Consider the following 16,936-nt stretch of genomic DNA (forward strand, 5'->3'; position numbering starts at 1 on the left):
GGCAGCTAAATCAAGACATTTGTCAGTTATCCGAATTTTTTTATCATTTAACCTGGCAACTCTGAGGGGAGAATATAAAAATCAAAAGAAACACCCCCTTAAGATAAATAGTAATTTAGCAGAAGTGAAGGGAAGAAGAGAACAAAAAGTGTGGAAGACTGCTAACTGAAAGGCTGTGGCGCTTTGAACGCCAACGACCCACAGATATATAAATTCAATAACGGTGTAATTACGTTAAAATTCTCTTCTCTTCAAACTAATAAATCTGAAAGCCAAAGTCGGGGAAAAAGAGTGAAGCCTGGTCTTCCTCAGTCGATTTTCATGCCATTTTTTTCAGTATGGTTTTTTCTCCCCAGGGGCACCCAACGAGAATATTGTTCAAAACCACTTAAACATAGCATTGTTAAACGTATTTTGGTATTTAAACGGTAGATTTAGGCTTATTTTTATCCCCTAAAAATTTTTATCTGTTCGGATTTCCTAGCTGAAAGTGTAGTGATACGAAAATTATAGGGATCAAAACTTACTTTTCGAAACTTTCAGCCAGAAAAAAGGCTCCCGACGAAATTCTAGGTGACCTTTTTAGGGTAAAAATCCGTTAAAAATTATTCCATTTTTCAGATGTTCGAAAATCGTAGAACAGGCAGGCAAGCAAGACATTTTAGAACAAATGTTCCGAAAATTCTAGATCTCAAATCGTCTTCCGAACAGATATTTTCCGAAAATTGACGTTGGGTGCCCCTGTCTCCCCGCCAAAATTTTCATTCATACGTTTCGTTTAGCGCTTCGCGAAATTTAATCCTGGACGCAATTGGGCCGCTCTGTGCACGTGATTCATCTCTTCTGTATATTGACAGAGGGAGGAGAAGAGCATTAGTTGAAGCAAACACAACACGCACATAGTGATCGACCTCAATTCAGGAAAAGTGAAGGGAAAAATCAAGACCACCGGAGTTTAAGTTTCTAACTTTGGATAAAAAGACAAACTGTCAACGATGTCTACAACCAGTAGGCAAAGTATGAACTATATAACGCCGCCGTCTCCTCTAACCAAGTCTTCTGGAAGCCTGAGAAGTTACAACTCAAACTCATGTTTTCCACTCACTAACGGAGAAGTGCACTTAAACTCCGCTTACGATTATGCAGAAAGTGATTTCGGGAGTCTTAAACTAGAACATGATTACGAAGACTTAAAAAGTGTAAGAACAGAAGCTAAAGCTATGAGTGGACCAAGAAAGAAGGCAAATGATCTTTATGAATCGACCCATTCAGTTCCATACCGCAAGAGGCAAATCACGGAATGTTCGGACGACTCATCAACCTCAAGTATATCGACGGCAGAGTCTATGCCTCCAGTAACAAGAGACTCATGCCTCAGCAAGCTTATCCTGTTTCTTATCCTTGCATTTTCCGTGGCAGCATTGGTTTTGGTCATCTTGATCATTTCGGGAAAAATAGGCCCCAAGTGTTCCTGCATAGAAGGTATTTGTTGGGGGTTTGTCTTTTTGGGACTTTTTTAGTGAAACGTGATTTTCTGTTTAAGTACGGTATAATTAAACTCGAAACTTCCACAAAATAGAACGTTACATCACCTATTACGTGCTGTTTTAGCAGAGCTTGTAAGAGCGATTTTGCTTAAAGTATCATCTTCTGCGTGCTTTCACGTACTAGTTATGTCTGGAGATTATCAACTTTTCTTATTGAACCCAAGAAGTGAATGGTCCGTCTAACTGACAACCAAAAAACAGCAGCAATGATCGACAGAACGATTTCAGCGAGATAACTTGATTTACGATTTACGCATTCATTCATTTATTGATTCTATCCCTTGGTGATTCATTTCATTGAAAAGAAATGTACAAATGTCAGTCTTTTATAGCAAACCGGAAATATTTCATTAACAGGAAAGCGACATTTTCACCCTTGCGTTTTCACTGATTATTTTTAGTCCTGATTTATACATACGCTACGTACTGATAAAAGGCTTCCTCTCCAGTGACATCTTACTTAAAATGTAGAAGTATCGTATGATCAAGGATGTTGATTTAGCTTTTAAAGTATGTTTCTTCTTTGTAGCTACGAAGGAATCCCAAATTATTGATGTGGCCTGATACACCTCCCTCTGAAATGCATGTATTGTTTTATCAGAAGCAAACAAACCCGTCTTTTTTGCGCGCCAAAGGCGTTGGTTGTCGTGCATTACTAAAATACAAGTAGCTCTCTGTTGTCTAACGGAGCTAATCCTTATGATTTTCGTTCGTCACAAACGAGTCTGAAACTCTCTGTGAAAAATAACTATGAGCTTAGTATGAAGTAATTTGTGAAAATTGGATTTTACGTTTCCGTGATAGAAGCTTCACTGAAAATAGTCATCATTTCTAGGGTCACATGTATAACATTCCACAAACCCGCAAGAAAATCAATCAGGAAATCTAAACTTTCAAAAACGCCGAAGACAAACAAAAAAGACAACCCTTGAGGTCATCTTCGTTCATTTTAGTGCAATTTCCGCCCGTTTTCACTACCCCGAAGTACTTTTGTTTGAAATTTTCTGGTTAATTATAAGTTCTGTTTGATGTCAGAGAGTTCCATTATGATTTCCTGTTTACATATTGTCACGTTGTTTTGATGGCAGTCGGATGTACTCGCTCTTCTTGGTGGCCATTCTCGAAAACGAGGTCAATAAGGGCATTGACTTTTGGCGGGAATATCACTCTGGTACTTCGTGCAGGATATTTTAAACACAATAAGTGTCCTATTGCGTTTTTTAGCCAAGAATCTACTGTTTCGTATTTTGTTGTGGTTCACGTAACGTCAATTACTATCCTTTGCTGGCGTGTTTTACTTCTTTTTAAACCCTCGGAATTTGTGTGGTGAGCAAAACACGAATTTTGGTTACAATTACAGCCAACACGGATAAAAGATTTTTGGTTGTGGCCATCACCGTAGGCTGTGATTACTGGGATTTTGCCCCTGTTATGTAGGTAGCTAAACTCTTCCAATGATGGCATCCTTAAAGACTACTTAACAGAATCTTGAGAGAATCAGAGGCTTATCTCGCCATGGTATGAATACTAGCTACTTGTCTTGAGTTCGGTATCCTCTATGATTACTCAATGTATTTCCGGTCTCTTAACAGGAAACAAAGTGACCACAGGAAACGAGGATATTCATGACCCCAGCACAGAAGCAAGCGTCTCGGTCCAAAGTCTAATGGTTATGATTCAAAACTTGGAAAACAATTTGACCGCGATGACAGAAAAAATGGTAGGAACTTACTTACTGTTAAAAGTAAATATTTTGCTTTTATCCATCCCGCCTGGGTGTCCTGTTTCTAAACAGGACAAAAATATTTGTAAAGATCGTGTGTGGTCAAACTCTCCAGTGTACCTTTTGTGGGTGGTTGCAGGTGGAGTGATATGGAATGACAATGAACAACTAAAGAACGGTCTCTAGGGCTTTTTTTGCTGTACGAGAATCTATATTACCCTTTAAGATATGAGTTAAGTAAGTTAACGGAAACTGGTTGTTTGCCATTTATTAACAGGAACAGGTTGGTTCCCGTTGTGCTCAAATGGAACTCCCAGGTATATGCACGACGACATTTACAAATCCCCCCAGCCAAGAACAATACTTTTTCACCAAAAACTTCCACAGAACCCCCTTCCATCCCCGGGATTTATCAGTATCCACTTTTTTCCCGCTGCAGCTGAACCCTCAAGTCCCAAACGACAAGATTCTAAATCGTGATAAATTCTCTATCTGCTATATTAATTGAGGTTGAGAGAATATAAGTAAATAAAGTGCACCTGCCCACTGCACGTTGTAAATTTCGGCTTACTATGAATTCATGGCACGGCAAAGGAGAATTTAGCTGACAAACCCCACGCCCTGGCCCTGAATGTCCGCAGGGTCACCCCCTCCCTGGATAGCTCCTGCCAGTGTGACAAATCACACCACCTTTGATCATCTTGTGTTCACGTGCAACGGTAGTGGCCTGTTGCATCAGTGCTGCCCTCCGACGTCATAGAGTTTGCGATGTTACCAAATTTGGCGGTAAAACAATGTTCGGATTCTCATGTGATTTTGGCGGAATATTGATTAACCTGACTGAGGCGGAGGGATTACAGGGAAATGCAAATTGCCAGCGCCAAATCGTCTTTTGGAGAAATCAAGGGACATACGGGTCATCCAGGCAGCTTTCACTCGTTTTACTTATTAGGCTAACCAAACTTTTGAAATATCGAGAGAGGTTATCCTGCATAACCCTTTAGAACCACGTTAATTTCAATGGTCTTTATTAATGCCACGCGAGGCACGTTAAGCCCGGAGACCTCTAAAGTATAAGGACAATAGTATCCTATGAATCCCCTGTTAACGCAGTGGAATTTCCGCTTACTCAGTGGAATTTCGGCTGCGTGGACGTAACTTAAGGCAGCTTTGTTAAATCAGGAAAAAGAGAGATTTAGCATGGCACTTAGGTAAAACGGAAAAAGGCAGACGGCGGGTTTCTCCTTGTCGTAAAAGATTGAAAATGTCCTTACTCTAAGTTGTCTCTCCCTTTGAAGAACTTGCTCGATATCTTAGTTTACAGGAAAGAAATAAACTAAAATCATAAAAATCATGATATTTTTTTTGCAGAAGGCTAGAGAACGTGCAGTATATATTTTGGTTAGAAAGCATGAAAAACAGGTTGGTAATAATATTTTTTCTGTGTTAGACATTTAACTTCATTTCCGGATGAGGAACCTGTTAAGGCACATTACTTCAATTGTCGCAAGAAAAGCGAAAGGGTGGGGCGAGATAAGGCTGTCAAGTTACTTTAAAGTATGCCAAATACCCAACCATCCTTTGAGTCAGTTAAATTTGTTTTGTTGAAACAACCTTACCGCTCTGTGTCCCTCTTAGGAGGATAAAGACTAAAGGAGACAAACAACACGAAAGAACTCACTCTATTTGCTTCGCTGGTTTGTTTGGAACCACTATTTCAATAAGAACATAATTTTTTCGTTTTTAACTTTTTTTTCCAAACTACTTTCGTAAAAAACATTTTCCGGTGTTTTAAAGGGTATTGGGCGAGCGTAAAACTTCATTTTGCGATGCGATTGTCAATCGCCATGTTTTTTATTGCACAGGTTGAAATTCTACAGGCACACGTTTTTGCTCAGGGAAGGATAATTAATGAAACTGCCAACAAAGTAAGTGCCGTGCGAAATTATCATGGTGGTGATGATGATGATGATGATCATAATAATAATAATAATAATAATAATAATAATAATCAATTTAATGAACTTACAGGGTCATTTAGTGGAGCACCAGTACGCTACTGACTTAGGGAATTTGTTTTTTTTTGGAGTAAGACTAAAGCCGCGGCTACACGAGCGATTTTTTGCTCGCGCTGGTGATGAGATTTTTTTAAACTTTGTCGCGTCGCCATAAAATGCGCGACAAAATCTGAAAAAATCGCATCACCGGCGCGAGACAAAAATCGCTCGTGTAGCCGCGGCTTAAGTTCAATGAGATCAATGTTGGTTTTGAAAAGAGGTGAAAGCCCAAAGTATCCAAAAAAAACATAGAAAAAGGAACTTATGGAAGTTTATGAATCAAAATCCAGGACTCACTTTTAAAGGCAAGTACATGTACTCTGCTCCAAACCAGCTCCATAATGGCAAACATGGGTAGCGAACTTGGTCCGTTTTTGTTCAAGTAAAAACACCGATGACCCCTTGTCCAAGCCGCCATGTCCCTGAGAACTCTTAGCTGTTACAATTCTGCGAAGCCTTTTCTTTGCGAGGACTTGATTGCATAAAGTTCGTGGAGAGAAAAGGCAAACTATAGGGTCAATTTCTCTGAAATTCCTGACTCGGCTAAGAACTACCCATCCGCTAATGGTGAAATACATATACGTGAATACTAATATATAACTTTGACAAGTTTGGAGTTTACTTTTCTGGTATGTCTAAATAATTAACAGAGAGATTAGATTTCGTTTTTGATTACCGGAGAATGATACCGCTATTTGGGATGCTTAGAGAAGAAAACCGACGATTACACCTTAAATGTCCAATTCAGTTTTTGTAATCGCTGGTCAATGTTTTGTCCGGTTGTAGAAAATAATTGTTTTAGTTTATTCTTTTAGGTAGTTGTTGCGGATGGTGTTTGGATAAACATGACTCGTACACATAAAGCGTTTGAATCGAAACTTCAGAGTGAATTCAAGGTCATAAACAAATCAGTGAGGGCACTGAGAGATAGAGATGGCTATTTGACGGCGAGAGTAAATGAATTGAGAGTGAACCAAACACTGGCCGAGCGGATGAGAAAGAGATTTGCGGAAAATGTTACACAGCTCGAGTCACGTGTTCAAGAGCTTAAAAAATCCAGTATAAATATGAGCAGTAGAGCTGGTAGCCTGGAGCGACGTTACGTCAGGATGAACTCTTCCATGAAAACACTGGAAATGGTGAATGATGCACAGAATGCTTCCTATACTTACCTTCAGTCTCTATACAACAATTTAAGAGGTTCTCTGGCGAACGTAAACTCAACGTTTTATAAGGTGAGAAAATTAAAAGCTATCAAATAATTACAGGAAGCAGTGAGGCCCAGTGAGATCCGGGGATCCTAGGTTCAAGGCACGTTCTGATCACTGCTTGAATTTGTTGCTGGTAGTCCCTGGCTCAACTGCTCAGCTACACTTGTAAATAGCCAACTGGTTTGCCTCCGGTCAGTTGGGAGTCTTAACAGTTGTTGTCGTTACGTTCTGTCGTTACGTTAATGGTGTTTCATTGGCCCTGAATAGTCCCTATGGGGAGAAGTCAATTAAAGTATGTAAGTATTACCCAAGTTAACTAAGACTGGAAGCACCTATTTTGCTCGAAGAGTACTATGCCTGCACTTTCAATGAGTGCTCAGCAAAAGATTTCGTGTGTGTTGAAGTACGAACAAGCATTATATGGGGAATCATTATTACGTGTCCACTCACTTAAGAAACCGGTGCCTTTTTATCGTGCTATGAAATACAACCAAACACTTACAATACTATCTTAGCTAAGCAACACAACCACAAACATCATCACCAACAATTGAAAAGATGAAAAATTCTGCTTATTTATCAACGAACATGGCCAATTCTTATTAAACGTTATTACATAACATCTGCAGTGCAATTCGTGGGTTCGAATTCCGTTAAAACCACCTGAATTTTTCATGTGTCTATTAGAAACAATTGCTTAAGGACGGCGCCTACTAATTCAAAGGTATTTTTTGCGCGGTTTGCTGAACATGCGGAAAAGCAAATCTTGACAAGTGTCATTGAAATCCAAAAAGAAAATTGGGGGTAACCACACATTTTGCGAAGATAATTAACCTGACTGATTAACCTGTATTTATAAGCACCACCTAAAACGAAATCCGAGTATTTCTAGTAGTAGGCACCGTCCTTAAATTGTCCAGGTGAGTGCGAGGATTATTTCTCCTCAAATTTTGTTGTTATATTAATAGACTTTCACTCAACAAAACGAGCACTGTGATTGGTTGATTCTTGGTCACGTGCCCCTGATCAAATTCAAATATATCCCGACCGGGATACAATTCCGCAGTTGTTGCCCTCTCCGGATGTTTTGCTGCGATTGTTGAAGGGAAAGTCTAAATATACAACAAAGCACTTAATGACTGGTTCCTCGGAAAACTAGTTAGTTCTGCTTTCCTCGGAACCCTGAGGACTCTATGGAAACAAAACTAGCTGTTTCCCTCGGGACCTTGCATTAAGTGTATATTGTCTAACCATGCCAATGATGACTCGCGATAACATGAGTCCTGATGTTTGAAACTATTTGTCAACTTAACACGTGAGGTATGACAATTTCTTGCGTTTGTATTCCTAGCCTAGGCAATCAACAGGCTTCGATAAATGTAGTCACCACCAAATCAATGGAACACCAGTGACAGTAGGAAGCACTGCATACGCGCTTTACAAGGAACCATCGGTAAATGTGGATGCTTTTCATGGCTGAGCTAATACACCTTTTTCCGAAATGGCCGCCATTTAAATATCCTTTTGTTTTAATTAAAATTAGCCCTTGATTCCTTGTTCTTAATCTTAGAATTCAAAAGAATATTTTATCTTGAAAGAGGCAACAAGGACCAATTTGTATGCGCATAAATCAGCGGCCATTTTGGAATAAGGTGTATGCTTAGCATTAACCAGCCTGCGAACGCAGACGTATTTCCGGCGGTCGTTTCTCTTCCCCGAAAAATAGTGTACGCGAAATGGAACTGCAAAACGATTTCTGTGACGTAAAATTGTTAGCCAATCAGCATTAGGCTCCTAAATCTCCAGAACCAACACGCAAGGAACACGCAAAGTACTAGCGCCTTGTCCACGTAAAAACAAGTCAGACAAATGGCGGGTATTATGGAGGATATTAAACAAGATTTTGAGATTTTCGGTATCCAAAAGTTAAGGAAAAAGTATCCAAAAAGTATCCATTTTCGGTATCCAAAAGTTAAGGAGGATAAGATCAAGTTTGTTGCGGCCGAGAAGAACCCATTACCAATTCTTCAGTTTGGATTGTTTTACTAGAATATTCTACATTAAGATGTCCTTTGGTCTCCTTTTCTCTGACTCTGAAAGAGACAATGCCTTCAAATTTAGCGCCTTGAGTTTCCGCTTTAGGAAGCGGTGTTGATGTAAATATTTATACATTAAGCTCTCACTGAAACTTCCAAAGGCTTTTTTATCGACTTTTTGGGGTCTGGGTGGTGCAAAAACAAGAGCTAGGATCGGTGAACGGCTAAGAATCTCCATCGCGGCAGGTACAAAACACAGGTTACAGGTCATTGTTTTACCAATACAGAAAGTATCCTAAACATCGATTAAAGCTAACCCTAGGCCTAATTAAGCCTAAACGAAACGTTTTAGACCTAATGTTAGCATTACGGTTAGGGTTAGGGTTAGGGTTGTTTCTGTATCAGAAAAACATTGACCTGTGACCTGTCGTCTCCAACGCAATCCGAGTTATGCATATTCTAGGGCTTATAACGGCGCTCAGGGCGATTTTACTGGTTGCTTAATTTCAGAATACAAAAATTTGGTTTTATCAACGGAGTTGATAATGTAAATTGGCCACCGTACAGAGATTCTAAAAGCTGACGTTTCGAGCGTTAGCCCTTCGTCAGAGCGAATCGAGGGATTATGGGTTACGTGTAGTTTTTATAGTAGAGTAGGAGCTACGCTATTGGTGGTAACATGGCAACGTGAAAAATAGGAATATATTAGTTAAATGAAAAGCGTTCGTTAATACCGTGAGGATTAAGGGTGCCGATTTGAAAGATGAATTTTTGTTCCAGATTCTTGCGGCTTTCCGTCGTACCTAGATGTAGGGAAAGGCCGCAGATAGCCATGTGTTTTTTGGAGTGGTTAGGCAGATTAAAATGGCGAGCGACTGGCTTGGATGCATCCTTGTCATTCTTCTCAACATCGCGAAGGTGTTCGCGGAATCGGTCACCTAGTCGTCTACCTGTCTCACCAATGAGCAACCCGGCACTTTCAAATGCGCGCGCTCACGATGCAAAACTTGTCTTTTCATTGTTAACACTAGCAAGATATCGGGACCTAAGCGATCTGTTAAGATCACCGATCGTTTCACATGTACCTCCGCAAATGTCATTTATTGCATAACCTGCACGTTATGCAATAAATTATACATTGGTGAGACAGGTAGACGACTAGGTGACCGATTCCGCGAACACCTTCGCGATGTTGAGAAGAATGACAAGGATGCATCCAAGCCAGTCGCTCGCCATTTTAATCTGCCTAACCACTCCAAAAAACACATGGCTATCTGCGGCCTTTCCCTACATCTAGGTACGACGGAAAGCCGCAAGAATCTGGAACAAAAATTCATCTTTCAAATCGGCACCCTTAATCCTCACGGTATTAACGAACGCTTTTCATTTAACTAATATATTCCTATTTTTCACGTTGCCATGTTACCACCAATAGCGTAGCTCCTACTCTACTATAAAAACTACACGTAACCCATAATCCCTCGATTCGCTCTGACGAAGGGCTAACGCTCGAAACGTCAGCTTTTAGAATCTCTGTACGGTGGCCAATTTACATTATCAACTCCGTTGATAAAACCAAATTTTTGTATACTACTTCCCCACCGACGCAGCACCACAGTTTCTTTAGAAACTACCCCTTCATTAATTTCAGAATACTTTTTCTACTTCGAAACATCCGTGCAAGCGTCACCAAAACTCAGACAGTTCTCCGCCTCCAGTGCGCTGAAGAGTAATGTCACCGTTAAACTGCCTTTTAATGTAGTCCTCAAGCTCGTCCACTTAACCTACGGCGGCAATCTTGTATCGTATCAGTCAACAATAGCATTTCGTGCGGCAGATAGCCCACAGAAATCGGCTCGAAGTATCAAAGAGGAGATGTCCAAAGCACTATCACCAATACATTTATCTTCTCCTTTGCAACCAAACATTTTGTCCGGTAAATAATGCAACATTCGCCACGGCCGGGAATCTCAATTCTTTGACGTTTCACTCAAAGTTGTTCTTTTCAAAGGTTCGCGAGTGACAATGATTACACGAATTGCGCGGAGATCACTCGACTCTCTCTTCTCTCATGCAACGTGATTAGCCGAAAAAGAAAATTGGTTACGTCACGAAAATCGTTTTGCAGCTCGATTTGGCAGACGCTATTTTTTGGGGGAGAGAAACGACCGCCTTAAATGTGTCTGCATTCGCAGGCTAAGCATTAACATGATCATCACACAGCTATAACCACAGGCGGCCCAGACGTTGTTTGTGATTTATATACGTGACAGTATTGCGTTACGTTTTGAGCCATTTAAGAGAATGTATGAAACGATTCGAAAATCCCTCTAAATTCAACTTGTAGTAAAGGATTTAAATAAAAGAAACTTACTTTAGTCTGCTCTTGTGTTATTTTGAAGTCTTTGTGGCAGCTGAGGCGTTCTAAAGCCATTTTGACGATTTAAACTTTTCCAGGTTTGCTCTCCATTAAAGTGAAACGAAAGGCTGGAGACTTGGTCGGCCGACGGTTCGAACTCGAAGCTCCATAAATTCCACTAAAATGCTCGGAGCTCGCCAAAATTTCCTCACGGCAGCCATCGATAATTCTTTTTTCTAGTTACTTTGCCTCGGATCCCAAAGTTTATCTTATCCGCCCGAAAAACGCTCCTTTTCGAACGCTGGCTGCCCATTTCTGCTTCATTTTGATCCGTTACGAGTGATCTTGGCCACGGATTTGCAAATTGCATAGAGCAAATTGACCTGTGCCTCCCTACGGTTGAGAGCGACTTTGTCGTGTTGGAGGTGGTCGCTAAGCCAACGATTTTGAAATCTGTGGCCAAGATCACTCGTAACGGCAAAATGAAGCAGAAATGGGCAGCCAGCGTTCGAAAAGGAGCGTTTTTCGGGCGGATAAGATAAACTTTGGGATCCGAGGCGAAGCAACTAGAAAGAAGAATTATCGATGGCTGCCGTGAGGGAATTTTGGCGAGCTCCGAGCATTTTAGTGGAATTTATGGAGCTTCGAGTTCGAACCGTCGGCCGACCAAGTCTCCAGCCTTTCGTTTCACTTTAATGGAGAGCAAACCTGGAAAAGTTTAAATCGTCAAAATGGCTTTAGAACGCCTCAGCTGCCACAAAGACTTCAAAATAACACAAGAGCAGACTAAAGTAAGTTTCTTTTATTTAAATCCTTTACTACAAGTTGAATTTAGAGCGATTTTCGAATCGTTTCATACATTCTCTTAAATGGCTCAAAACGTAACGCAATACTGTCACGTATATAAATCACAAACAACGTCTGGGCCGCCTGTGCTGTAACGTACTTTCTTTTGTGAAAAAAACAAATTCGTAAAGAGACTGCATCTAAAAGAATAATCGACAAGTTCTTGTCTGAAAAATAAGGTGACGAAGATGTGTGTGTGTGATGCTAACTCGAAAAAAAAACAATAAAACAAGAATATGGAGGTCTGCTCTCTATCACGATTAACCCTGTTGAAATTTTCAGTTGAAAATTATTGTTCTATTTGATTCTGGCCTTCGACACTTAAATATTTTACAACACTTTGGTCTGAATCATTTCGGATACCAATTAAATATGCCTTGCCTAACTTGGTTTTTTCTTATTTTTCAACAGAATACGAAAGCAATGGGAATCACATGTTCGACAGATTACGCCCAACATTTCAAACTCTCTTTAACGAGTAACTCGGGTTATCAATGTGAATGTAATGGGAAATCGCCAATTTTCGGCGAAAACAAGATAACCTGTTTCCTACATGTGTGGGAATGTCTACTTTGAGTTGAAAAGATCTTGTCTGCTTTCAGGCAGTATTACACAGGACAACTTGCGACAATGTTTTTGTTTTGTTTGCGAAAAATCGAACACAGTGTAACATGGTCCCGAGAACAATTTTTCGTGCAACCTTTAGACTCGGTAATATGTTGCGAAAACGATTCAAAAACTTGCAACATGTCGCCAAATCAAAAGTTGCACGACAACTTGAAATCAACAATGGTGCGCGAAACGTCGTTGTGGCAAGTTGGCCCGGTAACACCGCCTTTAGATGGAAAGAAAGCATTCACGTCAATTACAAGAAATCCACACTCTCCTGTAGAGCACGATTCAGTGAGCCATCGAGTTCTTTCGGATAGTTTTAATTATTTAGAAAGCATCTAATATTTAATCGTCGCTATTCTATTAGGGATTCAAAGCCCTTTCACATCGACTCAGGTGTAGACCGATGATAATAATGTGGTTAGACCGCAAAGTCGTGGCGCTTGAATGAATAAGGCAAAAAAAATTGATTGAAAAGCTATTTTCTTGCCAAAATGAACACTTATATTTTACCCGAGTCTGGACTGTTTTAACTCGGATTACCGTTTTTGTCTCTACGTAACTGTTGTTCGTAGATACTAAAACAAGGAATGACCTACAACGACCTACAGTGATCCACTGGGGATGAGTGGGGTGTAGGCAGTGGCACCCAACGAGAATATAGTTCAAACCCACTTAAGCATAACATTGTTAAACGTATTTTAGTATTTAAACGGTAGATTGGGCCTATTTTATCCCCTAAAAATTTTTCATCTGTTCGGATTCCCTAGCTGAAAGTTTAGTGATCCGAAAATTAAAGGGATCAAAACTTACCTTTTCGAAAATTTAAGCCAGAAAAAAGGCTCCCGAAAATTATACGTGACCTTTTTAGGGAAAAAAATCCGTTAAAAATGAGCAATTATACCATGTTTTAGATGTTCTAAAATCCTAGGACAGGCAGGCCCTAACCGAGAGGCTTTCTCCAGTGTCCCCAATTAGCTAGAACGACTGCACACTTAAATAAAGTTCCTTTCCTACAGTGACCTACAGTGATCTACAATGACCTACAATGAGGTACATCATGAGATAAAATTAGCTAATGACCTGTAATGAGCTAAAACAAAAGATAATTTGCAGCTGGGAGGGCACTGCAGCATGTTTGCAGTACAAAGGTTAAAAACACTCCCTCTGCTTTGAACCAATCAAAACCTCGTTGCTGTGAAAGTTGAAAATTTTCATTGTGCACTCTGAACCAAAGAAAACATTCTGGGAAGAATAACTTATTTATAATCTTCTCTTCGTATTTTCCTGCTCTAATTAAGATTTTATCGTTGCCAAGCGAACTGTTGATATTTGTGCATTTGCATTTTAGCTTTAAAACAAATAAAAGGAAAACCACGCAAGGGTCTTTTCGCAGTTCGTTTCTGCCTTCAAGGCCACGTGCGTAACTGCTGTCGTCATTTGGGCTGTCGTGCAATGGACTAAACCCGTTGCGTGACAATGCACAACGGATGTTTTCCGCTCACCAAACTCTTCACCCTGATCCTCTTTTGTCTTTCTCTTTCGTGTGTAAGTCATTTAAGTGGGCCATTGTAGCTCATTCTAGGTCAGCTAATTTTAGCTCATAATGTACCTCATTGTAGTATGTTACCGTAGGTCATTGTAGGTCATTGTAGATCATTTGAGGTCATTCCTTGTTTTAGTAACTACGAACTGTTGTTTGTAAAATGTAGTGCTAAGATAAACCCATTTTAAGCGACTCTTTATAAGGGTCCTCTAATCCATGGTAAAAAAAGAGACTAATTTTAGGTGCAACATCTACGGGATGATAGTCTATTAACACAAGAACTGTGCAACGTTAATAAGATTCAAGAATAAATTCAGACGAACAAAATTAACGACGAGGTTCACACGAGAACCGATTATAAATAACCGCGAAATTGAGGCAAGCGAGAAGCTAGGGGTTGCACATACCCAAAAATATGAAGGTTGTTTCAGTAGAGGCTGTATTTAATTTAAACCCGCTGAGTGGTGTTTCGTGCTAATTGTTGGCTGATCAGTTGAATTAGGGATACGAATTTTGTTCTTAATGTAGGCTTTTTGTTATGTATAACAACGAGTAAATATTCTTCTATTTTTAACAACTTAAAATATTTTGTACAAGAAAAAAAAAAAAAAGCAAAACAGGCTTGAAAAAGTGAATGAAATCTTTGATTGACAATCGTACAATAGCTATTAATCACGTCAAAATATTGTAATAGCTCCTTTCATGATTTTAAATGCTTTGTGCGGTTTTTCTGCGCAACAGAGAATATTCAATTCACAATTACTACATTAGAGAGGGAGTGCCTGTGATGATCGCCGGACGATCAACTGTTTGATGCAATACTACTGATGGAGAATTCAAAGGGGTTTTTTCGTGGCGAAAAACGCATGATTGATTTCATGAGAAATACCATTATGTCGACGGTCAAATTCGAGTTGGAATCCGGCCATGTACCTGACGTTCAGGACCAATCTACAGTCATAAGTGACGTTTATCTTTTAATTTTAATACACTCAAGGAAATTAAGCGGTTCTGAAAGGACTCTGTAGAGTACCAAACAAGTTACTATGGCAATCAAGCTTGTACAAGTAAGATTATGTCAATTAACTTTGTGTGAAGTATAATTTCTCAATAAAAAAGAGTACCTTTTACTTCCTTTTTGAATTTTGATATGGAGTAAAACACACCACTCGAAAGATTTAGTATTGGGCGCCGTAGGAGGGGTAAACACGTGATCTCGAGGGCAATTTGGAATAATTGAGCACAAATTAATTGATTTTTTTCAAAGACGTGGCTCGTGATTATGATTATTTTCCAAATTGCAAATGAAAAATCATGGAATACTTATCAATATTCACTCACGTGACCAGCAGCCATATTGGATTGCTGAAACAAAAGAAAGTATTTGCATAAGAATGGAGTTCAATTCCCAGAGGATTAGTTTGGTACACCAACATGGCCGCCGTGACGTCATGTGAAAACGCTCTATACGCGCTTTTTTGTCGGTCCAAACGGGAGCCGGGCTGGAAATGCCTATGCTACTCTCATTCTGATATCGGCCAATGAGATCCTGAGGATTCCTAAGGATACCATTTCAATGCTATCAGGCGCGGAGTTTTGTGCATGAGCTTTGAAGTTCTGCAGTGAACGTTTGACGTTTGGAGATTTTATTTTACAATGGAAGAAGTCCCAAATTTTTAGCTTTTTTGTATTTACACAACGAGCAACTGGATGAAATTGACCAAAAAGGATCGAGCGAAAAACACCAAAATAGCAACATTGAGTGGGGAGTGAAAAAGCTGGAGAAATGGTGTGAGAAAAGAAAAAATACAAGGAATCTCAAAACAGAAAGTCCAACTGCGACAGTTCTTTGCTGAGTTGAAAATAGAAAAAGACCAAGCATTAAGGACGGTGCCTACTATTGTTATTGCGCATACGTTCTGCGCATCTCCAGATGCTCGGATTTCCTATCGGCAGTGCTTACTAATGCAGGGATATTTTTGCGCGCTTTAAATTTATGCGGAGAAAGCAGAACTTAGCAAATGCTCTTGGTATCCAAAAAGAAAATTGGGGGTAACCATGCATTTTTCAGAGATAATTAAGCTTTAATTTGGAAAGGAACGCCATACATTGCTTTGTATTTTAAAGCTTTCTGCTGATGTTGTTGATTAATTATATTTGAAAAATGTGGGGTTTACCCCGAATTTCTTTTTGGATTATAACAACACTTGTTGAGATCTGCTTTTCCCGCATATTCATAAAGCCGGGCAAAAATACTTCTGAATTAGTAGACACCGTCCGTAACTTCCAAATGCATTGACTGGAATTAGAGCGGTCATTCCACCGTCATTTAACCTGTGCTCCACTCTGCCGAAACAAAAATATTTTGCACGAGAGCGAATTCTTTCCTGCCAACAAAATGTTCGGAGCGAAGGCCAAGCTATTTACGAGAGAAAACAATGCGAAACCAAAACTCAAATCATCTACAGGAGCCATGCAAAAATTTAATCGTTAGTTGAGTTTATTTGTTTTTCGTTGTGTTTTCATTTGTTTTTTGAGGTAACGTTTTTTCTTATTAAATGAATTTGCACGATTTGGTGTTGTGTACTAATAATAAGGATAATCACATGACTTGTCGGGAAAATAGTTTGTTTGTGTCCCTCATAGCATCATTTGCGTCCGAGCGGAGCGAGATAAGAAACCGAAGAAAAACCTCTTCATTTAAAAAAAAAATCTTTGCTAATTCCTGCACGAGGGTTCAAAGGCCGGGACACACTAGGGGATAAGTCGCCGCAACACGTCGCGGGGATAAGTCGCCGCAACCATTGGCTTGAATGACACAGTTACTTTTAAGGCCGGGACACTCTAGACGATAAATCGCTGCGACATGTCGCGGGGACAGGTCTCCGCAACAAATCGCCATGTGTGACACGGTTAATTTCATGAAAATCATTGTCGCTGCGGCAGAAATTTGTCGCCGCGATCAGTCGGTTTGAATTCGTGCACCTAATCGCAGCGAC

At 39.9% G+C, this 16,936-nt stretch overlaps 1 protein-coding gene across 1 annotated transcript; it reads left to right on the plus strand.

Annotated features, from left to right (window-relative positions):
• Positions 1-868: 868 nt before the first annotated feature.
• Positions 869-15,067, plus strand: LOC138051988 (uncharacterized). Its single transcript, XM_068898335.1, has 7 exons — positions 869-1,482; positions 3,140-3,267; positions 4,642-4,692; positions 5,136-5,198; positions 6,143-6,562; positions 7,890-7,991; positions 12,191-15,067. The coding sequence occupies exons 1-7, from the start codon at positions 996-998 to the stop codon at positions 12,353-12,355; spliced, it is 1,416 nt and encodes a 471-aa protein (XP_068754436.1). The 5' UTR covers positions 869-995; the 3' UTR covers positions 12,356-15,067.
• Positions 15,068-16,936: the final 1,869 nt, after the last annotated feature.

This window comes from Montipora capricornis, chromosome 6 (assembly GCF_036669925.1).
Source record: "Montipora capricornis isolate CH-2021 chromosome 6, ASM3666992v2, whole genome shotgun sequence".
In the NCBI taxonomy this organism is placed as follows: domain Eukaryota; kingdom Metazoa; phylum Cnidaria; class Anthozoa; order Scleractinia; family Acroporidae; genus Montipora; species Montipora capricornis.

Excerpts from the sequence above, each read along its gene's own strand:
- LOC138051988 (XM_068898335.1), top strand. The coding sequence starts at position 996 with ATGTCTACAACCAGTAGGCAAAGTATGAACTATATAACGCCGCCGTCT. Across the intron at positions 5,199-6,142 it reads TTAATGAAACTGCCAACAAA|GTAGTTGTTGCGGATGGTGT; the intron begins GTAAGTGCCGTG and ends TTATTCTTTTAG. Across the intron at positions 6,563-7,889 it reads TAAACTCAACGTTTTATAAG|CCTAGGCAATCAACAGGCTT; the intron begins GTGAGAAAATTA and ends TTGTATTCCTAG.